General features: G+C 42.0%; 2 protein-coding genes and 1 non-coding gene across 6 annotated transcripts; 1 reads left to right on the top strand and 2 right to left on the bottom strand.

Moving 5' to 3' along the window:
* Positions 1 to 4,016: 4,016 nt before the first annotated feature.
* Positions 4,017 to 4,179, bottom strand: LOC146675296 (U1 spliceosomal RNA). Its single transcript, XR_014910867.1, has one exon. It is a non-coding gene; the product is annotated as a U1 spliceosomal RNA (small nuclear RNA).
* A 1,413-nt stretch (positions 4,180 to 5,592) lies between these two features.
* Positions 5,593 to 8,839, top strand: LOC146675295 (calcium-binding protein 2). Of its 2 annotated transcripts, none has more exons than XM_085400382.1 (8): positions 5,593 to 5,793; positions 6,011 to 6,073; positions 6,302 to 6,452; positions 6,985 to 7,015; positions 7,427 to 7,570; positions 7,717 to 7,826; positions 7,955 to 8,102; positions 8,279 to 8,839. In XM_085400382.1, exons 2-8 carry the CDS (start codon positions 6,012 to 6,014, stop codon positions 8,305 to 8,307), a joined length of 675 nt encoding a protein of 224 aa, XP_085256508.1. In that variant the 5' UTR covers positions 5,593 to 5,793; position 6,011; the 3' UTR covers positions 8,308 to 8,839. The 2 variants fall into 2 exon arrangements, with proteins under 2 accessions (XP_085256508.1, XP_085256507.1); XM_085400381.1 differs by having other exon boundaries at positions 5,593 to 5,798.
* Positions 8,840 to 9,043: 204 nt separating this feature from the next.
* tdrd7b (tudor domain containing 7 b) lies at positions 9,044 to 25,656 on the bottom strand. 3 transcript variants are annotated; one of them, XM_085400378.1, is made up of 21 exons: positions 25,513 to 25,656; positions 23,807 to 24,013; positions 23,481 to 23,625; positions 18,963 to 19,170; positions 16,729 to 16,773; positions 16,563 to 16,636; positions 15,999 to 16,207; positions 15,482 to 15,844; positions 15,096 to 15,403; positions 14,827 to 15,019; positions 14,626 to 14,737; positions 14,023 to 14,225; positions 13,804 to 13,938; positions 12,518 to 12,601; positions 12,181 to 12,315; positions 11,913 to 12,023; positions 11,475 to 11,623; positions 11,116 to 11,357; positions 10,793 to 10,976; positions 10,545 to 10,705; positions 9,044 to 10,399 (listed from the first exon to the last, which is right to left on the bottom strand). In XM_085400378.1, exons 2-21 carry the CDS (start codon positions 24,011 to 24,013, stop codon positions 10,179 to 10,181), a joined length of 3,489 nt encoding a protein of 1,162 aa, XP_085256504.1. In that variant the 5' UTR covers positions 25,513 to 25,656; the 3' UTR covers positions 9,044 to 10,178. The 3 variants fall into 3 exon arrangements, with proteins under 3 accessions (XP_085256504.1, XP_085256506.1, XP_085256505.1); XM_085400380.1 differs by lacking the exon at positions 25,513 to 25,656 and adding an exon at positions 24,838 to 25,059; XM_085400379.1 differs by lacking the exon at positions 16,729 to 16,773.
* Between the last annotated feature and the right edge of the window lie 90 nt (positions 25,657 to 25,746).

Genomic DNA, 25,746 nt, shown 5'->3' with positions numbered 1-25,746 from the left:
TTTGAACAGATGACACACTCAGTTCAAATCAACATATAAGACTTTAAGAATGCACAAGCATCTACCTAAAATCTATTTATTTAATCTATCATCTTTGATATTTTTAGGTACAATTGTGATGTATTTTTTTCATCTCCGTTAAATAAACAGGCAGCCTTAAAGTATGAAATATTGATATACAAAAACATAAATTTGTTTACTGTCACAGTGGCTGATAGTGCCACACAGGCCTCAGCGCGAGCTTGAAGCCATTACAATGTTTAAGTTGTTTAATGTGTAGGTGCTCACGATAAACAGATTTTGAATGAAAGCCGGGAACTTCGGTAGCACAAAAACTGTCAATTCTTTATGCACATATGGATCAGTCCCTCTTATTACCATGATTGCCCCTTAAGGTGTTTCCAAAGGCACCGTGTTAATGCCAGTCATAAACAAAAATATAAACAGTATCCTATTTACTTGGCGATAAGTTTGCTTTTAGTCTTTAATCAGAAAGCCTTATGTTGGCTAGTTAAGTATCGGGCTAACGTTTAAAGCTTTCACTTGAGTGAAGTCACATTACTGTTACTGCTAAGTAATGTTAGCTAATTTCACAGCCTTTCATACATCACCTCGCCATAACGGCTATAATAACGCTGCCATATTGTATCATACTCAGTGCATTTTAATCATCATAGCAAAACAATTATTTGAAAAATTTAGCATGTGTAATGTACACACACTGGAAAATTATGTACTAGGGCTTACGCAAAGTGCCCCCTGTGAAAAGGTGCAAATCCTTTTTGCAGACCTTTCAGGTGGATTTGTTCCTTGTGTTATCCATACTTTGTATTTGTTGTTTTTCAGCAAACACTTATTAAAACAGCAACCTCCAGGCATGTGGGCAAAGTCTACGCTGACTGTAGACGGTTACGTCTTTTCATTGGCCCGGAGTCTACGGTGAGCGTAGACACTGTAGACTCGGGCCAATAGGAGCGTCGGCTCCCACTGTAGACGACCAATCGTCTGCTCGACGGAAGTTGCGTCACCAAAACAACAACACGCAGCGGAACAGCGAAGAAGCCCGCAATGCACATATGGAAACTGGCATTTCTTTTATGTTTACGCTAATTTATCGACTCTGGATTTAGCGGAAATTACACGATAGCGCATTTAAGCCTTTTTCTTTGTGGTAAATGTTAGCCGCGCGCTAGCCGACATCTAATGTATTACGCCCATTTCTAGTCTTTTCAGTGGCTACAACTGATGTTGGCGACATTAGCAAGTCATGTTGTAAATCCAGATGCCCATGCACCTCGTCAGCAGGCCTGGTGAGAAGTATGGTCTTCACCAAACCTGCACACAGCAGCTGCTCAGCCTTCACTCACGCACAGAGGGTATCCACGCGCCTTCAAGTCAACACGATGCTTTCCGTGGCTCGTTACAAACGATCTGAGATATATGAAGTAGTACGTGTATTTAATATCATACTAGGCAGATTTACCGCACTGCCATTTACTACACATTTACCCGTGTTTGGCTATTGTCAGTACATGCACAATGATATTGTTGATGGTAACATGTATGATTCCAGCCTACCTGATAGGCACTTTTGACTTTTTGTAGTTCAGCTCACTGATTGACTATCCTGCAGTGCTGTTTTCCTGTATTCCTGTTTCATCCACTTTAATAAAGTGTCCTGTGTTACAGTAACAGTGAGTTGTGGATTTACTTAACGAATGCCCAAGTTGGGCTTTAATCTGTCTTAGACATGTAGACACAACTATGTAGAAACACATAACAGACCTGAACCAAAGAAGCAATGTGTACAAGCAGGCAAAGACAAGTTTTGGAAGTATTTGTACAACACATGCCTCCGCAACAACTTCAGTGTTTCCTGGAATTGATTAGGAAACACTAACAGAGCTATTATCTGTTATGTGAGTCAAATTTCCCCAGATAGTCTTGGTTGACATCAGGTGACTGTGAAAGCCATGGTGTATGATCACGCCATTTTCATAATCAACTATTCAGTCTATTTGTCACAGGACAAACATAATCTCTCATAGCAAGTTTCTAATGATTTTACAACTCTTACCTTTGACAAGTGAACCCTAACATGGCAGCAAAGTGCAACAATGTCTCTCTGTGTAGGGATCAGGAGTTCAGGGCATGCCTTTAATTTCTTGCCTGTCTGTAAATGACAGTGTCATGGCATGAATAATCCTTCAGATTTTACCAGTTGAAAAGTAAAACAATTACATTGTCAGAAGAACCTAAAAGACTTTGCACATAATAATCACAGAAGAAAAGAAAGGAATTGATTTTCAATTGCTCTTAATTTCAGGGCACTTTCCAACCTGTTGGTTCAAAAGAGCCAAAAGAAAATCCTCATCGATGTTGGAGTAAAAACTAGATGCTTTTATTGGAATATACACTGATAATGCTTACTGTCCTGTCATTGTAAACCAGTCAAAATACATAAATAACACATTGTGATCATGCTGAAGACCACAGACAGCAGTCCAGGCGTCAGGCGGGATAAAGGAGCTGAAAACATCACCTGATAAAGAAAAATCAGACAACAGACTGAATGAATAAAAGAAGGCTTCTTCATTGCACATTTTTCACCAATCACAAGCCTCTTCTCTCACTCTAGACTTTTGACCAATCACCGATCAGGATGAACCTGACCCACTGGTGTCAAGACAACCATCTCACCCTCAACGTCGCAAAGACAAAGGAGTTGATAGTGGACTTCCGGAGGTGCAGAGAAGTACACACCCCCATCACCATCAACGGCGCTGCTGTGGAGAGAGTGAGCAGCTTCCGGTTCCTTGGCGTACACCTGGCTGAGGATCTTACGTGGTCAGTACACACAAACAAAACAGTGAAGAAGGCGCAGCAGCGCCTCTTCTTTCTCAGGAGACTGAAAAGATTCGGCATGAGCCCCCGCATCCTCAGGACCTTCTATCACTGTGCCATTGAGAGCATCCTCACTGGATGCATCACCACCTGGTATGGCAACAGCACCGCCTACAACTGCAAAGCTCTCCAGCGAGTAGTGTGGTGCTCTGAACGGATAATTGGAGGTGAGCTTCCCTCCCTCCAAGACATCTACAGGAAGCGGTGCCTGAGGAAAGCGGGGAGGATCATCAAGGACTCCAGTCACCCCAGCCATAAACTGTTCAGACTACTTCCATCAGGAAGGAGGTTCTGCAGCATCCGGTCCCGTACCAGCAGACTGAGAGACAGCTTTTTCCATCAGGCCATCAGACTGCTGAACACGTCATAGACACCTCAGCTTCACTACTGGAACTTCAACATTATGCACTCCACACTGTATATAAATGCCACTTGTTTTGCACATATTCAACTCTGTATATTTTATATATTTTATTATTATTATTATTATTATTATTTTATTTTATTTTTTTACTATTTAATTTGTAAAAATGTGTATACACACACACACACACACACACACACACACACACACACACACACACACACACGTAGGAAAATATTTAGTATACACATCCAGAAATGCATACACTATTATATATTGTACATATATTTATTAGTTTCAGGTTGGCCATTCTTGTATTTTGCTCGTTTGTGTTGTTGTGTTTGCACATCTCTGTTGCTTGTGGGGCTCGCACACAAGAATTTCACTCGCATGTGCTGTGCCAGTGTGCCTGCACATGTGATGTGACAATAAAAGTGATTTGATTTGATTTGAATTGCACTACTGTACTGTCCATCCGACTGTTCGGCAGACAGACATGCTGAGGAGCAAGGCAAAATTTTGCTTTTAGACTTCGGGACTCATTTTATTTCTCCATCTGAAGAAAACTATTCAAGCAGATAGTTATTTGTGGTGAATGAAATACGGTTACAGTTTCAAGAGGTTTTAAGCACTACACGCGAAATCCAAGCACTCTTCAAAGATTTCAAATACCAGTATGCACCCCGATTAACGATGTACTTGTTGAATGAAAAAGAGTAGGAGTGTAATTTTCTTTTTCACATGTTAATAGGGGAAAGCGCGTACGCAGTCCCCACTACCATAAATTGTGCAGTTGAGATTCCTACATTTGAGGAATTCACAGAGGTCAGAATTGCCTTTGTGCAATGGCAAAGCCTCGCTCTGGATGAACCACCTTTGTGATCATGGTATCATCCCTGCCAGGTAAGTATGAGTGGGAGACAGCCGGGCGAGGGGTGGGTTTCAGCCGCATACGAGTCAGCCTGACGGTTTTACGGAAATAAGCAGCAACACAATGTTTAGTGGAACACGATCATAATTTAAAATCTAACTCGTTCACCAAATGATTAATGCTATTTTATTGACATGTAATAGTTAATTTGAAAGTTAAATAGGCTGAGATTTTCCCATAATGCTTTGCCGCAATGTATGGGTTCGACGTCGCAGCGAGCGTTTTATTTTTTTTTAAAGTTTTACAAATCATTATACAATGACAATGACTAGGGATTCATTTATGTAATATATTCGGCAAGCGTCCAAAATGATAAGACTAACGTGATAAGTGAGGCTTTCCTTTTTAACTGTGGTTTCATTCAGCCAAATTGACCTGGTGTCTATTAACAGGTGTTTCCCCAGCTTTGCTCACAAAAGATTAATAAAACTGGAGTAAAATGTTAAGAAAAAAATAAGTACACTGTAAAACAAGTCCATATGGGACAAAACATGCGTCGACATTCGTCTATTTTACGAATAAACTGCTCCAGCAATGTCATGCTAGCGTGGCTGTAAGAGTACTGTGAGTTTTGGCGCCATCTAGTGGACCACCGAACAGACCGACATGCTAACCCTGACCAGGGGCGGGAGCATGTGCAGTAGGCCAGCTGCTATGAGCCCAGTGAACACACGGCTATTTTGCATAAACGCAAATATTGAATAAAAGTCATCTGGCGTTTAAACAAGAACTTGTTTGGTGAAGTTAAGCTATCAACGTGCACAGTTTTAGCTGCCATAAACGATCCCATACTCGCATACATTACAGTGTAAAGAAAACAGTATAAACGGCTACTCATTAGCAGAGGAGACCTACATTATCCGACACCTGGTGATGCACAAGCTTACCAGCCTGTTAACTTAATTAGTACCCTGAAAGAAAAGTTCAGTTACAGCAGGGGTTATTAATGATTTATTAATCATTGGCTTACCCATGGACTGGCGCGACACCACCGAGTTTAAGGCCTCAAAAGCGACATTTTCAACACTCATCTGAGGAAAGCTGAAGGTGCCATTGAAGATGACGACTGGACTGTTTTTATACAGCCCAACATACAGGGAAAACTCCATAAAATACACGACGTATTCCAGGATAAACAGACTGCTGAGTAAATAACATTTAGAGAACGCACGTTTAAGAAAGTCATTAATTGTCTAATATTTGTCGTTAATTGACCGTCTACTATTTGCTTATATCAGTAAAAGCCCGTGGAGCCTGTAAAAAGAAAGAAATGTCCTGTTTTGCAAGTATTTTTTATGACATGTCATCTTGTGGCTTTATTTGTCCACGGCCAAAGAGGTATCCCAGGTATTTCACTTCTTGTGCTCAGGCACACATTTGGAGTCGAACCAGCCACAGTCACAGTGCTGCTCCACGTTTTGCTCTCTGATTGCTGGCTGCATGTTTAGCCAGGTGATTACCTGTTAAGCCTCTCTGACGGTGGGAGGTCGAGAGCAGATAGAGCAGAGTATACCGTGAAGCCATTCACAACACAAGAGGAACACCGCTAAAAGAGGACACGATCTCTTATTGCTCATACTAACTGGACACAGAGGTAAGGTAAGCAATGTGCAGTAGAAAAAACAAGATCAAGTACTAACAGTGATAGAAAACACTGTTTCTTTTTATCTTTAAGCATTCCTAAAACTGTTAATTTTCACATTTCCAAACAATAATAATGGATTGCATTCATATAGCGCATATTCACTAATATGTTTAATTGAAGTACATAGTGCACTTATTGTGGCATGTGTGTCTCTGTTTATCCACAGCATGTCCAAAGCAGGAGAGCGGACCCCTTCAACAACTTCCGCTGACTCAGCCTCAGCAGATGGGTAACTTGAGATCGTCTTTGTGTGTCTTCCTCAAAGTAGAATAAATTTGTCTAAAAGTATGCACGATTTCCACAACTCTGATGTGTGGCCGTGGTAACTTCATTCATTACCTCAGGAAAAAATGTTCGAATTTCTCAAGCAATAAATATGCTTATTCGTAAGATGATTTTTATAGCAGAGGTCTCTGGTGTCAAATGTGAGGAAGAATTGTGACTTTACATGTTTTAGAAAAGAAGGCGGCACTAAATCTCCCAAGGGAAAGGAGTCCCCATCAGGCTCAGTCTCCGAAACGCCCAAGAAGTCTTTGAAGAAGTCCAAGAAAGTCTCTGAGAGTAAGAAAAAAGTCTACATCTCCATGCTCAACAGTATTTTTGGGGCGGTAAGTATTTTCACCCATTCAAATGTGCTGTACAGCTGTGACCTTTGACCTTTACATATTCAATCACAGTTTTAGCTCAATTTTATATCCCAGTATCAAGTTTTTCTTCACACGCATTTGTTTAAAAAAAAAAAAAAATCATTATCCATTTAAACGCCATGACAACAGTCACAGGTGTCACATGTTACAATGTCAGGAGCCAGGCGGAGGTGAGACGGTGTGCTTACAGGTGTGCTCCTGATCTTTCTGGAGCTTTTTTCCACTAAGCCTGGTGTGTCTGACGTGTTAGTCGCCCGTTAGCACAAGCTTAGCGTCACAATTCATTAGGATGATCCAAAAGAAGAGCTCCGTCAGAACGAGACCTTTTGTTTTTTGATATGTTTATAAATGATAATTACACACAAGTTAGCAATCTTTGATGTCATGAGCATCACACTCATTTACAAAAATGAAATGGTGTCGATTTTATTCTGTTGTGGAGTATTTGACTTTGTTTTTGCTGCTGTGACATGTCTGATTCGCGTGTGTGCAGGACAGAGAACTGGCTCAGGCTGAATTAGACGGTGAGTCTCACTCACACCTACATCAGCGTTACATTTATTACACTGAGGTGTCGGGCCTCAGAGGTGATCGCCTAAAAATCCTGTTTTGTGTTGTCAGTGGTGAATTATTAGAGTTTAAATGAACTGTTAATGTTAAAATGACTGCCTAAACCCAGCTTTTGTTTAGTGTTTTAATATTTTAAGCTTTTTTTTTCCAGTTCTTTTTTTTTATTTCATTTACTTTTTGTTTCTTTCCATCTTCATAAATCTATTGTATGTTCAAAAGTAGGGAGAAATGTTCCCAGACCACACCTTTTCATTACATACTGTAACTATTTTTCAACAGTTTTCCTTAAATTGTGTGAATTTGGGTGCTAAATGTTATCAGTAACTTTCATGTTCTCTTTGCAACCCCTATGATATTCCTCACAGAGCTGCACGAGGCCTTTAAGGAGTTTGACTACGACCAAGATGGCTACTTGAACTACAAGGACGTGGCTGAGTGCATGAGGACTATGGGATACATGCCCACTGAAATGGAGCTGCTGGAAATAGTGCAACAGATAAAGATGAGAAGTGAGTCCACTGAGAACATGTTTAATGAAATCGACCAGTCGATTTCAAATCTTTATTAAACAGTCAAGTAAAAAAAACAACAACTCCATATTTGGCCATGTTTTGGCCTTTATTGGTTCACTTAAGAGCCCCTTTCTTCTTCACAGTGGGCGGGTTAATGGACTTTGAAGACTTCATTGAACTGATGGGACCGAGGATGATGGGCGAGACGGCGGACATGCTGGGACTAAAGGAGCTCCAGTCGGCCTTCATGCAGGTCTGTCAGCTAACGATGACTCAATTACCGCAGTTATCGAATTAGAGCGAATGGACAGAAATCCCAAATAAATGTGCGCACACAGTATCATCGGATACGCACGTCATTTCAAGTACTTTGTTTTTCAGTTTGATGTAGACGGAGATGGAATAATCAACCTGGAGGAGTTGAAGGAAGCGCTGAAGACCCTGCTGGGGGAGAAGCTGAAGAAAGGAGAACTAGAGGAGATCTTAAAGGAGCTGGATATTAATGCAGATGGGAGCATTGATTTTGAAGGTGAGAAGACATCAGCATGTTCGGGCCATTAACTGATTCATTAGAAGTGTGCGTGTTTTTACACTTTTCAAACTTTTCATCCACATTCACCATTACACCAACAAACCCCTGCTCTTCTGTCAGATGCCACACACTCACTCAGTTTTCTGTTTTCTCTTCTTTCTCCTTTTGCTCAGAGTTTGTGATGATGCTCTCTATTCGCTAATCGTTCGACAGACCGACCAACCATGGACAGACTGCTTTGGTCCACAGCTGTATTCACAGTTAGGCTCACTTGTGTTTGTAACCTAGCTACAGACTTTTACTACATAAAGTGTGGCCTAGCCTTGCAATAATGCTGCATGTGACGAACTTCTGCATCACTCCCACATGTCATCAAATGCAGAATATGCCGAGTGTTATCATTTTGTAGATCCATGAACATTTTGTTGTGATATAGCATGTAAATAAGACTGCAGTGTTTTGCTATTTTAATAAAGAAATCAAACTCACTCATGCCTGTCACTGAAACGTCAGGACACATCACAACGAGCATCACGTCACAGCAGACTTCATTCCAAAAACATCTGTTTTATTGTTTCCAGGTCATTGTTAAACAAAATAGGAATGATAGTGATCATTATTATCCAGAGAATATAAGTTAAATATAAATAAGATCATGTCAGGTCGGCTAGCGTCAGAATTAGAATTGCACATTCAAATCATCAGAAAGAAAAGTTTCACATTTCAGAATCAAATCCCACATCAGGCCGGCATTTAGCGGTGGTACCGAACCCAATCATAAGCCCAATTTATCCTCCATTTAAAACTCTATAAATATATCACTACATTAAACTTAATCTGCGTATTAATATCGTAATTATTGTTCTTACTATAACGTCAAACTAAACCGTAGCTCAGGGAATCTGTAACATGCAGCACGAGTAATCTGCTGAGATTTACGTCTCAATGCCAGGCGAGAAACGGAAACACGAGCCAGAAAAATCCAATTCCCGAAAAAGCACAGAGATGGACGAGGCGCTGACGTCACAGGAGTTATAATCAGGAGTTTGTCATGCATTTTCTCTCGTATGTTAGACTTTTGAGATTCTAAAAATACACATTTCTCTTGTTTAGAGCTGGTCACAATGTAGCTTTGATGCATTATTTATCCTTCATTTTTTAATAAAACTAAGTTTTACACATCCACACTGTAAAACTCGTCTTCAAACCACAATAAATTCTGTGTTGCATTTCACAGACAAATAAAAAATGCTCATCATTAATTTGATACTTTCCACTGAATACCAGTCACTTATATTTTGCACATGAAGTAATTTCAAAATAAAAGCTCCTGCTCTCCCTCGTACGACCTCCCGTCCATTTCTCCTACTTTCACTGGAATGTTTGCTCCACTTTTTGCACACTTCGTGACAATGAGAAGCACCATCCCAAAAGCAGATTTAGTAAACAGGTGCATGTACTGTACGTCTTCCTTGCGCGAGAGAACTTGCTCGGTTCAGTTTGTGTGGTGCTCACATTGGCAGGATTGAGGGTGTTCTGGCTTTCCCAGGATGACACACACTAAAACCGGTCATGGTACTTTAGGATGCTTTGGATTAAAGCCCATACCGAATATTCTGAATGCATGCTGTACCATTCTGACTGCTTTGCGAGGTTATACTGATTTAATTAACAGTTTATTTTTGTACTGTAGATCTGTTTGTATCAATTATGTACTTAGTCATCATGAATGGGCATGCTGTCCATTGGTCACACTGCAGTAACTCAAATCACATCACATCACAGCATCCTTCTGTGTGCAGCCTTTAACACTACAGCAGCTACGGTGCCTTCATTTCTTCACGTCGTCTTCGTTCCTCTACATGCTGCCAAACATCTCAGTGTCCCTTCTTACTTCTCAAACTCTGTTCATCTCTTTAGGAAACCCCTTTCTTCCTTTCTTTAATCCAACTAGATGGTAGGTATATAGATAAAGACAGATAAGCTTCTTCTATTTTTTCTATCCACGACACACTGCGCCTTCTTTGATCAACAGGATCTGACTAGTAAGACTTCTCAGTGGTCCTCTATTGTTTACAGCTCGTTGGTCAGCTCATCTGCAAACTCAGCCATGATGTCATGCACCCAGGTGTCCTTTTCTTCCTGGGAAGTGTCAACTAGGAAGACAGTCAGCTTCCTCTCCCAAGGGGTAGTGGCTTCCTGTACTGCCTCCAGCTGGGCCACCATAGGCTTCTTCTCCACGTGGTGCCGGAAAACAATGGAGGCCTCCTCGGACCACTGCCTTTGCTTCACTCCTGCGGAGAACCAGGAGCCAAGTCCAAATGAGAACCAGGCATAAATAAATAGGTATAAATAATAAGTAATAAATTAAACGGAGGTCTTGCAGATTGATGTAATTGTACAGCCCAGTTGACTGAGTGTCATGTGACGTGTACTCACCAGCCAGCTGAGCAGTGATTCCCTGAAACGGCAGCTGTCTGAACTCTTTGATCAGAGGCCTGAGCTGTGTGCAGCTGACCAGCTCGTGCTTACCATAGTCCAACTCATAAACAGACACCAAGCCGCTGTTCAGAACTCCCTTCACCAGCACACGATGCCAGCTAAAGAATCGATGGAGAGAAAGCACACGCACTTACAATTCAAGTTCTTAACAGCATGCGTTGTGAGATTTGTAGTTGTAAACTCACCTGTTTTCCACTTTAGCAGCATAAATCTGATTCTTCTCTACGTTTAGTGGTTTCTCCTCTGTTTTGTTGTAGTAGAGAATCATCTCTCCCATCAGCACTACCAGTCTGTACATGTCTCCCCATGGCTGTAGCACAAAGTGGCCGGGGTGGCACGCCAATGATACGTATACATCCATGTTGTTTCCTGAAAAAACAAGAGTCCAATGTGAAATAAGAACATTGAGGATTAGAGCATTCAAATGCAGTATATACTGTGTGGTGGGTGTTTAAACAAGACAAATAACAACAGTGTTTTCTTTAGACAATATACTCTTCCTTGGTACCTATAGTGGGCAGCTCTAATGGTGGTGGCAGCTGGAGAGAGGATGTGGGGGATGATGGTGTTTCTGTCGGGCTGCTGGGGGTGGTGGTGGTGTTTCCACCGCCTCCACTGCCTTTGGGCCCTGACAGAGCCCTCCTGAGGTGAGGCTTGACTGGGACATTAGCTGATGTTGGGCTGCCATTGGTGGAGTTACTGGCACTGGAGGTCTTGGTGGATGAAGTAGGTGTGGAAATCCTGGCAGAGCTGAGAAAGTCATAAAACTAGAAATTCAGTTTAAATGAATTACAACTGAGAAAGGAGAAAAAATAGACATTAGCTGGAGGGCACAGAGTTAACAGGTGAAAAACCATCATCGAGAACCTGTGGCTGGTCAGGAAGACGTCTGGTTGCTGCTTTAACAGCTCGGACTGGGCCATCTGACGGTTGAGGCTGCGGTCCGGGTCATGGAAGTTCTTGTCTGTGAATAAGTGGACGTGAATGCAGCGCTTCTTTTCATCCACTTTGGCAACCTTGGTGAGTGTGGAGGGACACGAAGAAAAACATAGAGGAAAAAGCACAGAAAACTCATTTAACACATTTACGGCTGCGTTTAGTTTCTTCATAGTAGAATATTTTAGAACAGAATATATTAGAATACTTTTCACAGTTGTTTTGAGTTTCTAAATCAATCTAAATATATTGCTATATGTAAAAAAAAGGATAGTGTGAATGTTTGTAAGTCTATTTCTTATCATCGTCTCCACCTCTTCAGCTCAAAAGGCCAAAAAATACATTTATAAAGGGGACAAAGCCATTTACCTTCATACTACAGTCAGTGGTGTTCAACACTTTGTCTCGAAGCCACTGCACAGCATCTGGAGTCCAGGATCCAACACTGACAGCCAGGTCTGCTAGACAGCACTTCACAGCCTGAACACAGGTTGCATGCATCAGCTTATCTAACAATATGCCCACATTTCTACAGATACCGTCTAAATCCTAACTGTATAAATGACATATATGATCTTATTACTTATTTCTCTGGTCGGGTGTTCACTGTCTGCACATTAAAGACATAGACCCTGACCTGTGGTGGGATAGCCATAAGGTCACGGAGGAATGGGGGAGGAATCTCCCTCAGCTCAAACACCTCGACAGAAGCCTGCACGCCCACATCAATGAACAGGATGTCCAACACTCTGCTGCCATGAAGGTTGGTGATCTAAAGAGACAAGAAAGCGTCACGTTATTAAAAGTTATAGATAAACAGATAACTATACTTGGTACTGATTGCAACACAGGGATTAACAGGTTGTGACTGCTTATCAAAGGTTAACAAAAGGAAATAAATGGTCCTCTATTGAGCAACAGTCATTTTGTTCCTTGTTTAATAATTCACATTGTTTATTGCAGGAAACAGTTACCTCGACACGGAACCATTTTCCTTTGTAGCGAGCCAAACATCTTTTCCCACAAAAAGGTCGGGAGACCAGGAACTCTGATGTTACCTGGAAGAAAATTAATGGAATTAAAATCTTTAATAAAAAAACAAAAAAAACCCATAATTGTTACATTTGACTACAGTGTTACAATGTGACTTTGATCTAAAATGTTTCCTTATGTTTAATGTTTCATTCTGTGTATTTCTGACCTAAACTCATCTGATCCAATAAATCTTCCGTCTTAACACAACACGCTGGCAGCTCTGCTCTGTTTACCCAAACGCTGACGTAAAAATGACGCTACACGCTTTAAAGGCCGCTGAACTACAAAAGCATCCGCTGCACTGTGCTGCAAACAGACTAAGTGGCTTGGCCATGTCTTAACTCCAGATTAGCAACCTAATCGTAATCTGCCCACAACACTGCCTGAGAGAAAACACATGGCATTGTTACATTCACAAAAGTCTTTTTAAGATGACGTTGATGAGCTCCGATCTACTAATTCAAAGAGAATTAGAAGAAGAGATAAAAGGTTGGATTATTTTCCAGTTTGTACACAAGACGCATGTATGTATGACCCAATGTGATCCAGTTATTTAATGGCAATACATGCATTTTTATATAAGCTCTAAGAAATGATGACATGTAAAGCCACAGAAAGAGAAGTGTGAGCTAGAAAATGAAAATCTCATTTGGAACAAGTCTCATTCAAGTCCTCAGAGCCTGAAATTAGCATGAAGTTTTCTGAAGGTAATCTACTCAAACATAGCCATGAAATCTTGGAGGTGTCTGCAGAAAACCGTCTAATTCTGTTTCACCTGGGCCTACTGCTGGACAAAAGCGACTGCGACTACACAATGTTCAGTTGAGTTGTTTTGACAACTGTTGTTTGCAGAGTAACGTTCAAGTGTAGCCATTTAACAGTGCACAAGGAGACACACTATACTGAAAATAGTAACATAAACAGCTACAGTGTGTAATAGATACTATTATATAATATACTTGAAATAAATGTAATTTAAATGAAATAATATTTTTGCATTTTCTACAACACGCTGTCTGTTCTTCTGCATATGCTCAGCTGTAATATTTGCATATCAATTAAAAATGACAAGATATCAGTCATGTTAGCTGTTTTAGCTTTTCTCTTACACTACGATAAGAAGATAGAACATATCAAGGCTACAAGATTATAATCAATCTGCACACTGATAAAAGTATCACAGTTCCAAAAAAGCTCTGAGACAGCACACGAAGCAGGCATTTACCTGTGAGTGGAAGTACGTCTCTATTTTCTCCAGCGTCTCATTCATTTTGGTAAGACCTCTGGAGGGAGGCTGACAGTAGATAGTCCCATCAGAACAAACGCTACTGATGGCCACATTCATATAAGCGCTGTTCACCTGAGGACATCCATAAAAACAATTTTGCTGTGTTACAAAACCACATGCATACCCACATGTATTCACGCACAATCATTTCGGTACCTGTAACGGACTCGCTAGCGACTTGTCGTGCAGAGCTTTCATGCAGGCAGCGTTGATGTTTATGTCATCATCCTGCGACGTGTCGTACAGGACAACCAGAGGGGTCTGCCCTCTCTCCACGATCTCGGCCAAGAGAATCTTTCCACTCGCCATCGTCTCAAACTTCTTCAGCACCGCCGGGTCCTGACAAAATGTCTCAAGGCCTAGGCACACACAAAGACACAAAACATATATATTCTCAGGTACTAGAAACCTTTGGAGAAGCTCTTTTCCATAGAACGATCAGATCTGTGACTGGGCCCTGCAGCACTGAACATTTCTGACTGGTCGACTGTTTATTGGCTGCATTACCGACATCTACTTACACAACTTGAACAGTTATGTGCAAAATGACGTATTGGACTAATCTCCACAGCTTTTCGCTGTGCGTGGAGGCAACTTTGCTTAAAATCCCGGGAATAAAATCTCAGTCTTTTGTGCATATGAACCAACTAGGAAAGGAAAAAGAAAGTTTGACCGGAGTGGCAACAAATTTCTTTAAGTAATGTTCAGTTTTCTTCCAAATTACTTGTGTTTTTATGATTAAATGACGAGTACACCCACCTGCCAGTTTACACTTGGCTGCCTGGAAAGACAGTTTAAAGAACTTCTCATGCAGTTCAAACACTTTGTTTTTGCTGATCACCTCTGAGAAGCCATGATCCACATAATACACCTATAGAGCCAAAAAAGAAAAGATCAGAGGGAGAACTTATACGTCCTCAAATTAATCCTTCAGGTCATTTCCTGTGTTTGACCCCTCACCTTGACCTTGTCAGTCATGACCTCACAGACTTGTGCCCTCAGAATCTCCTCCTCTTCCTCCGCCCTGACTGCAACAAGCTGGCCCGAGGATAGGGATGATACAGGTGTTGGGCTGCTTTGGTCCAAACCATAAAACTCTCTCATTTCATCTTCCATGGACTCCTGAGCCTGGGAGTAACCCTCACCGATGTACCTGCAGCGGAGGAGAGACAGTCAGGGATTTATGCTCTCTGCCTTGTTACGACGCAATCGCACAACTTCTGTCTTACCTGAGTAAAACCCCGTTCGTGTTGGTCGCCTCCACCACCAGCACAGAGGGGTACTCCTCTTTGGGGATCTGTAGTGGAGGCACTGCCTGGTTACTGAGCCTCCTCTCCAGCTCCTTCCTCACCCTCAGCTCCTCCTCACTGGCTGAAGAGTTCCTCCTGTTGCAGTTCTCGTCCTCTCCTCCTCCACCTCCAGTACTGCTTCGCCTGTACAGGATGGCCCTCTTGGGGTTGTCAGGCATCGGGTAGTCGATGGTGCAGATGTCAGAGAGGAGATCGAGGCTGACCAGAACATGTCCTGGCAGTTTGGTCTTAAAGACACATAAGATATAATAATATTATCAGGTTCACCCGGCATGTACATGAAAGTATACTGAAGTATTACTGACTTTGTAGGTGTCCTGGAAGAGCTTGGGTAGCGCATGGGCCCACAGGCCACTGGAGTACTTCACTAACAGTTCCTCCAGCTTCTGCTTCAGGTCAGGGCTGAGGGTTGCAGGGGACGAGGGAGGGCTGGGTGAAGAGGAGGATGAAGGTGGAGACTGAGAAGACCGAGAGCCAGAGCGAGTCGGACGAGTGCTGGGGGCTCTCTGTTGGACAGAGGATTGGAAAGGTTTGTGTGCGGGCACGTTTGTGGTTGTAGCAGAGTTTGGGTGGGTGAGGATGGGCGAAGAGGAGGAGGAAGTGTTTGTCTGTTCCTTGGCAGGGTAGAGAAGCCGCTCTGATGGGTTGCTGCTGCAGGTTTTCTCTACCTGGAAGGACAAACGGAGCAGCCCTATTACAAAAGCATTTTGCATTGCACTACAGTGATGTTTTAGAATTATCTTTCTCTTTGCTTGGAAACAGAAACCCTTATTAAGCTACCAAAGCACGAATAATAATTACAGCATCATAAGCGACACATACTATGCAAATGTGCGTCCAGGTCTCCAGGTCTTTAATGGCCTCTGTGGGCAGGTCTTGTTTGTAAAGCTCTCTGTACATCTGAGGCAGTTTGGACACCCAGAAGCCATTACTGTACTTCGCCAAGATCTCTCTGATGTGACCTTGGACCAGTTGGGGGTTGTAGGGCTTTGCTTTCCCAGAACCAAAGCTCTCATTTAAGTTTGAGGGTGCTGGAAGATAAATAGAGAAAAACAGACAAGAAGGAAAAAAAGATCAGACACATGTATAAAGCCCACTACTGCTTCTAAAGTAATCATTTCCTTGGACCTAAACTATTAGATTGAATGACGTGACTTCACCTCTAAAAGTGAAACAGAAGCAAAAGAGAAAACAAAATAGGAGAGTGAAAAAAGCCCCATAACTTCTATTTTTGTGTGCTGACTCAAAGGAAATCCAAAATAAAGGAAAGAACGATATAAAACAAAAATTACTAATAATCAGAAACGAATTATCTTCTGCCGATTTGGAGGACAGGATACACAACATGTATTTTTAGTGTGCTGAAAAGAAGCCTGTCCTACTTACGAGCGGTCTGCTGGGAGTTTCTGGAAAGGTGAGCGTGCACCTCTTTCTGAAACCGTGATGGTAGGGTCATCCTCCTGAACACAAGAGAACAAACAAGAAGGATAATTAGCTTTTTGCAAGTTCTAAAAGGCAAAGAAAAAGAAAATACTGATGACAGGCCGTCTACCTGTTTCTTCCTTCTTTGTTTAGAACGTCTGACTCTTGGGCCATCCTTTAAAAAAACATTACATTTGATTTGGAGCTGGAAGGTCTTTTATCTTATTTGAGGCAAAGCACAATCAGAGCTTCAAAAAAACTCAGGTAACATTTCAAAGTCCAAACAGATAGCTTGCTAAAGTTCTCAGAATGATGACCTGTTAATCCTGAGATACTGCACAGCAGGAACTGCATTGCACTAGTTTCCCAATGCAGTGATCTGCTGAGTACCTCTATCTGTGCACTGAGTAGAATATCCATCTCTTTACTCTGCTGAAATCTTCACTGATCTTCCATCAATTTCGTCTACCCCTCATCTTTATCATGTCTGAGGGTCAACTCAAATCACACAGCTCTGTTTAAACATTTCTCCAATCAGTCAGAACTCTTGCCTCACTCAGGTACATGTTAATGTAATCATGCAGTCAATAAACAGAGCAACAGCACCATTCGCTTCAGAGCCCCAAATGGCTGTAAGGACATTAGAATGTCTTACCTACACATAAAATCTGTATATTACAAAACACAATAACAGGAAATGTGCACTACACTGACCTCTTTCTTTATTTTTTGAGGCCTGTGGAGGTGGTGAAAACACACTGAAGGAATAAACAATTAAAAGTAAATTCAGGCTTTTTATTGAAGCGTCCTGAATAACTACAGATGTTATTTTTATGTAGCAACATTAACGTGGAGGTCTCCACCAGTGTTTTTTTATTGGCTGGGCAATAAAATGACTGAAAGCAGTACAACAGGTTCAGTCGTGCAGTGTGCAGACATAAAGGTGTCCAAGTGTTTGCCTGCCTCAGCACGTTGGCAAGAATGAAGAAGAGTAGTTTTTAATTTGAGACAAATATAGTTGTTTTCTAAAGTTATGAGCTTTTATTGTACCTTTTATTGTAATCTAATGAACCGTCTTCAACTTAAGTAACGTTTTCCTTACTTCACTGGTTTTTCATCAAATGACATATAAATGATGTTTAAATGTAATTCAGTGTTGTACTGCGCCTGTCTTTTTACTGAATTTACAGCTTGCACATCCAGGCAGCCCATAGTGCTACTGCACACACTACGCACACACACAAATAAATGATGATGACTCTGGCTTGCACGGTGGAACATCTAGAGGGATACAGAGAGATGTGCTGATTCACTCTGTGCCGGTTTAGAAGAGTTAATCTACCACAGAATAGAACAGGGATTAAAACGGGCTCATGCTCCCCCTGCACTGGGCTCGTGTCCCCTGCCAATACACCAGGCGTCCCACCCTGTTGCCCCATTGTGCTACAGAGGTCCAGCAGCACCTTCAGTGATACAGATATAGAACTGATGTCAGTTGTTTTCACAGGACGGTGAACTAAATAGTGGGTGGATGGAAGTGGGAGAAACAGTCATTGAGCAGAAGTGATATTTGATTCATTGTTGATGAAATATGATGTAGCAAATGACAACAGCAGCACGAGTACAAATGGAACAATGTTAGATACATTGATAAAAAAGGAGGAAGAACAAAGGTAGAAAGAATGAAGTGAGACAGAATACAGAGAGAGAACCAGAATAATGTGGAGAGCGTATCATCAGCCCAGTGCTGAATAAGCAGCAGCAGCAGGGAGATGGTTATCATCCAGAAACCAAGCAGAGTTCAACCAGACATCCATTCACGAGCAGACTCGTGAATGCTCGTTTTGATTCAGCTCAGCTCACACAGGTGGAGAGAAGGCAGAAAGAGAGGGTAGCAATGAATTTTTACGTTGCCTATAACTTTATAAAAGCAAATAAAGACGACAACAAAATGAGCTCTTTTATATCTTCCATGACTGAAATATTTTAAAACAACTTTTCTGGCATGAGATCTGAATTTTCTGAGCACAGCTGCCTGTGGCTCATTACTCTACATGGGTTTCCAAAGGACTGTGGAAGTCTGCTTGATGACTGATGCATGTAAGTGTACAAAAACCCCTCCACAAAAATGTGGAGGTGGGGTTGAAGGATGTGAGCCTAACTAGATCTTTTCATAGTGAAACCCTAAAGAATTTTTCACTCTTTTGTCCAGTTCCAAAGACTGGATTTTGCTATTGAGGGCATTTTATATCATCTAATCAAATAAATAAACTTAACTGACAATCTGAAAAGTGAAACACCGCTCTTCTCAACCTTCCCGCTGGATCTACTCACTCTCATCCAAATCCAAATTGCTTTACTCACTTGTCTGGAGGTTGGTTTCCTTTCCTGTTGGATGTGTTCTGACTGGACATCTTGTTCGGATGCCCCCCAGTCTTGCCCTCTGATGGGCCATCCCTTAAGTCTCTTGCCTGTCTGAAGTCTCCATGTCCAGCCCCACGGCCAGGACCTCCTCCTCTACCCCCACCTCGGCCACGGTGGTTCGGTTGCCTCAGAGAGTTTTGAGGTTTGGCTGTGGAGAGAGAGAAAGCAAACACGAAAAAAAAAAATAAAGTTATGGACTTGAAGTGAATACAAGTGCAAGAACACAAACACACACACACAACCTAACTAAGCTAAACCTGATTCTAGGACATGGACAGTGTGCCTGAAATCCTTGCAGTTGTTGCGTTCTACTGTAAAAAGTCCACGTGGTCACAAAAAACAGGCATTTATGTCACCCAGGCCTGAAAGAAGCCTTCAGGCCTGCAGAGCTGATGTGCTTTTAAAATCTAAAAGGAGCAAGTCCAGGTGTTTCCACTTGCTTCCAGTCTTTATGTTCAGTTAAGATAACCGACACATGGCTGTAGTGCACCAGTTATTAAACTGATGCCTCATTTAGCTTGAAGCGATTACGGAAAACAAAGTTTATTCCTTTCAACTGGCACAGCTAAGGTGAAACACAAGTTCAACTGTATGCCGTATATGTTTAGTTTAAGACTGGAGGTACATGTAACAAAAAACGTCAGGATTAGTCTGATGTGAGTATAAATCCAGTAATTGTAATCCATTACAGTCCCTGTTTATCCAGCAGAAAGATGGAAAGTCAGAGTTACACCATTCACATTTGTCCTGACATCACATTTCTGCGCGATGACCTCACCAGTATACCTCCTGTGCATAACCCTTAGTCATTTACACTCCCACACTCTGTCCTTTTCATTTCTTCCTCACACTGACTCTTCTTTTATCTCCACTCTTTCTTCTCAATCTCTTTGCTTCTCTGCGAGATCCAGAACTTTCTCCTGCTTTCTTATTCACTCTGTTCTCACTGAATCGCCACAATTTCTATTGAGAGAAAAGAGCTCCTTCATCAGCCACTGACTTCAAAAGTCATCAGCAGGCAATTCCCGCATCTAAATCTATTCTGTGGACATCCTATTGGCCACTGGCACTCAGTCAATTAATAAATCAGCCAGTTAATAAATCACTGAACTATACACACACACACACACACACACACACACACACACACACACACACACACACACACACACACACACACACACACACACATTAGAGAAACCCAGCAGGCATAAGCATAAATCCACATGCAGATACAGTCAAGGACAAACACCCACAAACATACACACCAACACTAAGAGCAGACGCTGCATCACCTCACCGGCATGGACACACAGTCCCTGGTCTGTCTCTGCCTGAATAATAATAACCCAAGCGGGGAGGAGAGAAGGAGAGGGTGCATGTGCGTGGGGAAGAGAGAGCTTGATTTGTGAATCAGCGTCTCCTCGCTTGCAGCTGACTCTCAGCTGCTTCAGACCGTGTTAGCCTCAGATTTCAACATCCTCCTCTCCCTCCCTCTCTCTCTCCTTTTTTGACTCCTTCCTTCCTTGTCTCCTTACCATTTCACCATCCCTCCATCTTTCTTCTCCTCCAACCGTCTCACTGCCACTCTTTCTCTCTCCTCTACTCCTTTGTCTCCCTCTCTCTCTTTCTCCTCCCTGCACTACCACCTCCCACTTCCTCCTCTGGCTCTCAGAATATCCTGCAGCATCACAGTCTAGCAGAGGTGTGTGCACTGTAAATGTTTTAGTGCAAGTGTGTGTGTGTGAATGCAAAACGATAAATAAAAGTTCAGAAATGTTTGCGGACACGCAGTAAGGATGTATACGGGCTGAGATCTCGGTGCACCTGATGCTCGCGTGCAGCCCTGAATACTGTGGAGCTGCTTGTCTGAGTGTGTGAGATATCCTTAGTACCTAAAGGATGAGCAGGTCTCCACAGAAGGGCAGTTAAACAGGGCAGCTGTTCATCTACAAACTGTGAGGCTGCAGCACATAAAGCATTTGCATTTTGCATTGTCACAGCACTGAGATAGACACTGAACACCACTTCTGTTTCTATGCTGCTGCAGCAGCACTGCTGCACTGTAGCGCTAGAGGAGTCTGGAAAAGCTCCTTTTTGTTGTGTGAAAATGTGAAAGTTTGGGTACTACAAAACTGCTCCGTCATCGTCATCGGGCTTTTACACAGCAGATGGCTCCACTAAATGGCTCACTTACCAAATCGAGCTCTCAGTTTATCTCTGAAAAGTGTTTTTTCTTTGATTTTGAGGAAAACTGCAACATTAGGGTGGATATTCTACAACAATACAACAACGTCCAATCTCTAGGTTGTTTATGCTAACACATGTTCAGTTTTGTGATGTAATTCACTCAGTCTTCAATCGCTTTTTCTAGCCGAGCTCCACATATTCATGCTCCTGCAATGACTGCAAAACAATAAATACTTGGAGTTTTACTCTGAACTGAACCTGATGGAGAGTCAGAGGGAGGGAAAAATGCCAGTGCATATGAGGATACATCTTGTTTAACTTTTTACAGTGAGCAGAATAAAAACACGTCTCCCTGTCCTTTCTCAGCAGTGCGCACACAGAGAACAACATTCATGTTTCTTTCTTCCTTTTACTTCCCGTCAGTGAGCACGATTACAAGTCTCAGACTTGTTAAGTGTGTTCCATTAATGTCTGAATATAAGTATGTTAGAGTTATAGTTAAATTAACATGTGCAACAATTCCAGTCTCATGCTCTCTTCTTCAGACACTTTCAATCGAACGCAGCAATATAAACAGTTAAATTCCTCTTAGTGCCATTTGGCGAGCTGTGCCAATTAACTTTGAAATGTAATATGAACTATAAACTTTTTGAATTACTGACAACAGCAGACTTTGAGAGTTAATAAATATGTAAAATGTTTTCAGTCTGTGATGTGTTTTACAACATTATGAACCGCAAGTTCTAACTATGAATGATGGTCAGGTTCGAGTTGACCTTTTCAGGCAGCAGTGTGGCTGCTCTTCTCTATCAGCCCATCAGTTGTAAAGCCAGGTTGTGTGACAGCAGCCCTGGTGCATAGCTCTGGTTTAGTTTCACACACTGCCGAAAAACCCAGAGCGTCAGGCACATTTACGCATGTGTCACAGTAACGGTATCTACATTGCCCTAAATCAGCCTTACTGATAATTACCAAAATACTTTCGTTAATGGTTCATCTGCAAGTATACAGAAGCTCTTCAATCAAAATATTGTTAATGCTAAAAAATAATTATTGTAGTTATCCATGTATGTTCAAATTTGCCAATTAACAAAAAAGCTAAAAAAAACAGTGAAATATATATTTTTTCTAAAGTTATCGCAGTTATTTACCTGCACGCCTTAACTGAAGAATTAGTTTTAGTGGTTGAATGCTATGATTGATTAACGTCTGACTTCTCAGAAAAGTCCAGTCTGCCAGTTCAAATATGGGTATACAAACAGAAATTCAGTTCAGTGAATTCAGCAACTTTTACTTTTAAACAAGTTTTTTAACATTTTTGTGTTTTCTTGTTTTTATCACAGGTGGTTTATCAAATCTGTTGAGCACTGCAGATTTTATTTCTGTATGAAATGCATACATTTATCTCTGAATAAAGCCTGCGCTCCATCTGAGTCTCAATCCTCAGGACCCACAAAAAGTCCAAAGCAATTTCTAACATATCAGTTCAGCTGTATATCATTCACATATTTATTCTCCTGCAGCCTGCTGACTGTGAGCACACCCCTGACTCTTCTGATGTAGATACGTATGAAGATGGCAACTGACTGCAAGAGGATGCCTCGCCGCTTCCTGTGAAGTGCGCATTTCAGAGGGTAAAGAGATCGTGAGTTGACTGCACATGGTCCGAATAATTTGGGTCGTGCTGCGGTCTCCAGTTACTGTTTTCTATGTTGGCCCAGGGAGGTCAAATGCATCGGAACTTAAACATAACACCAGCAAAATAGAAAAACATAGCAGAACTTTGAATGAAAATATTTGCCAGTTTGTCTAAAATGGTCATGCATAAACAAAGATGTACTTGAAAGCTAATAATCTATTAACAAATCTATGCTTCTGTTTCTTTATCAAAGAGTCATACGGTTGAAGGAAGAAAAACAGTAACCTTTGGATTTAAGGATTGTTTGGACCTTCTTTATCAGCAGCAGAGCAGTCAAAGTATTTGTGGAAGCTGGAGCTCAGACCTGCTCATCGAATGTCCACTTATTCTTCCAAAAAGAAGTTTCTGATTAGCTTTCCTGTTACCACGTCTGATGTTACTCGTTCTCTGACTTCATCCCACAATGCACCTGGAGGCCCACCTCTAGGCAGAGTATAAGCAGCACCTAATCCTCTCCTTTTACTAACAAATGAGCTAATTAACTGATCAACACACATTCATTATGAATATGCTGACGTGGACATCCCTGTACGGGTCCCAAATTTTTGATTTTTTTACATTTTTTTTACCATTGAGGACAAGCGGGGCAGCTGGTTTGACCCTCATCTGGGTGTTGACAAGGTGAGGTCGACCCGTCTTCTTGGATGTGCGCTGACGAGCCACCACCTTGGCTAGATGACCTGTCTCCTTGGCCCCTGAGGCAAAACAAACCACCTGGAAATAGAGAATGCAACAAGCATGCAGTCGTGCTCTAGTGTAATGTAAACATGGTTAAACCCTGCAGGCGTAATGCACATCACACAATGTAACAATCTACCGATGACGTGTTTAAAGAAAGAAAGCAGAAAAATATATATCATCCATCGCCGCTTATGTGAAGCACATCGGCACACACCTCTCCCGAGCGGCTGCGCTCCATGCGGACTAAAGATGGCATGCTGGCTAGAAGAGCATCCAGGTTGCTGTGTCCCATCTGCTTATGTGGTATGTGCTCCCCAGTCAGCTCCTTATACTCTGACTGCAGGTGTGACAATGACACTCCACCTTTGTTGGACTGCAGGATGCCCCGCAGCATTTTTTTTGCCACCTCCGCATCGGCCATCTGAAGAAAAAAACACAAAAACAAACCCAAAACGCAACTTTTTAAACACTTCACTTCTGAAATCTTTTATTCTGATAATGACGCAAACCCATACTAATGTCCACACAGGCTGGGTTTACGCTGTAGGTCAATGAAGGACTGGTTAGGCAAGTTTTCATGAAGTGTTGATCAGATTTCAAGAAACAAACAGTGTATTCAGATCAATCTAAATCTCTGTTGCAGACTAAAACTGCAACTGAATTCTGAAGTCATAGTATCAGTAGAGTATTTGCTTTTTCTTTTAGGCATAAAAACCATCCATGACCAAAGCAAGCAAATGTATATAAAAACCTGCTTTTGAAAAATACAGTAAATACAGCAAAGAGCTCCTCTTGTTTGTGTTTTTATTTTGAAAAAGGCTGTTACATTCCATCTCTGCACAAAAATGCTTTCGGTTTCCAAACTAAAGCGCCCTGCAGCGGAATTGAAACATACAGAGCTGCTCCCTTTCGAACTTTAGGCAAAAGTAAAACGAAAACTTTAGGTTTCAACAAGCATTTGGTATCAACTCTCGCTTCTGACCGACATGGAGACACACCCTGAAAGCAGAATTAGGGGTCTCACCGGACACACTGGAGTGTAAACAAGTGGAAATCCTCAACTTGCCCCTTAAAAAATTACAATGACTAAAATTTAGGAATACGCGAGATCGGGCACACTCGGAAAGCGTCAACTTTGCACTTTGGGAAACACACGATATCTGATCTTCTTTCGAAATTGGTCCCCGAAAAATCAATTATTCAAATTAAAGTATTTCTAAATATATTTATCCGTTCAGGTAGTACCGTGATGAAGAAGGTGGTGGAACTGGAGCAGGATGAAGTTAAAGTATCAGACTATTTCAGAATGAGATGGCTTTAGGCCACTTGTTGATATGGCCACTCTGAGCAGCGCAGACAGCAGACGGGAGAGGGATGAATGACGTCACGTGTCACACTTCAACTCCACACCCTCCATCGGGACAAAACTATTTGCTTTAACTTTTTCTGCCTTTATGAGTTTCATGAGCAAAAACTGTGCTTAAGTGGCTCTGAAAAAATACAATCACACCAACAGAGCATACCGGACCCGGTAAATAGCCCGCTTACGCGACCATACTGCGCGCAAAATCGAGTTAAATCCTCCTACCAAAGCCGGGACAGCGGCTACGTCGAGTTAGTTAAAAAGCGACGTCAAAATACCGGAACTACATAAATTCTGCCTTCATAATAAAACAACCGCGATACACCGGTTACCTTTCCCAAGGAAAATGACTAACAATAGCTTTAATTTTGAAAGTAGCTGCCGGAAAGAAGGTTTGCAAGCCCGATTGAACACTTTTCGTCTTTTCAACCATCAAATCCGGGAGTAGCCACCCCCCCAAAAAAAACAAAAAAAAAACACCACCGGCCAAGCTTTATCATGAGTTAAACTTTTTAAGCCCCATGAAAGTTATTCTAAAAGCTACCAGAACAGTCTACCTTGCTCTGCACGGACGAGGTGGTGAAGTCGGGACCTGGTCCAGTCGCTGTGGCGCTGTCACCGCCACGGGGGTTGGCTTCGTTCCCGGTGTGTGCCGGCCGGCAGGCACAGCCTCTCCTCCGCCACCTGATTGGTCGGCTGCGCATAGGCCTCTGGATAATTACACGTCAATACGCATCCAGGGACCCGATACATCCACACCAAAACGGTTGTGTGTGTGCGTGCGTAATAAC

This window comes from Rhamphochromis longiceps, linkage group LG3, assembly GCF_057381845.1.
Source record: "Rhamphochromis longiceps isolate RC_006_pf linkage group LG3, R_longiceps_female_GT1.1, whole genome shotgun sequence".
Taxonomy (NCBI): Eukaryota; Metazoa; Chordata; class Actinopteri; order Cichliformes; family Cichlidae; genus Rhamphochromis; species Rhamphochromis longiceps.
The sequence above is the reverse complement of the archived record's forward strand: the minus strand, read 5'-3'. Positions and strand labels throughout refer to the sequence as shown.

Bases quoted from the DNA above. Each gene is read 5' to 3' on its own strand.
- LOC146675295 (XM_085400382.1), top strand. From the start codon at position 6,012: ATGTCCAAAGCAGGAGAGCGGACCCCTTCAACAACTTCCGCTGACTCA. The intron at 7,016-7,426 runs GTGAGTCTCACT...TATTCCTCACAG, and splicing joins GGCTCAGGCTGAATTAGACG to AGCTGCACGAGGCCTTTAAG. The intron at 8,103-8,278 runs GTGAGAAGACAT...CCTTTTGCTCAG, and splicing joins TGGGAGCATTGATTTTGAAG to AGTTTGTGATGATGCTCTCT.
- tdrd7b (XM_085400378.1), bottom strand. From the start codon at position 24,013: ATGGCCGATGCGGAGGTGGCAAAAAAAATGCTGCGGGGCATCCTGCAG. The intron at 16,637-16,728 runs GTAGACGGCCTG...TCTTGTGTTCAG, and splicing joins AACAAAGAAGGAAGAAACAG to GAGGATGACCCTACCATCAC. The intron at 10,977-11,115 runs GTACCAAGGAAG...TTGTTTTTTCAG, and splicing joins ATTAGAGCTGCCCACTATAG to GAAACAACATGGATGTATAC.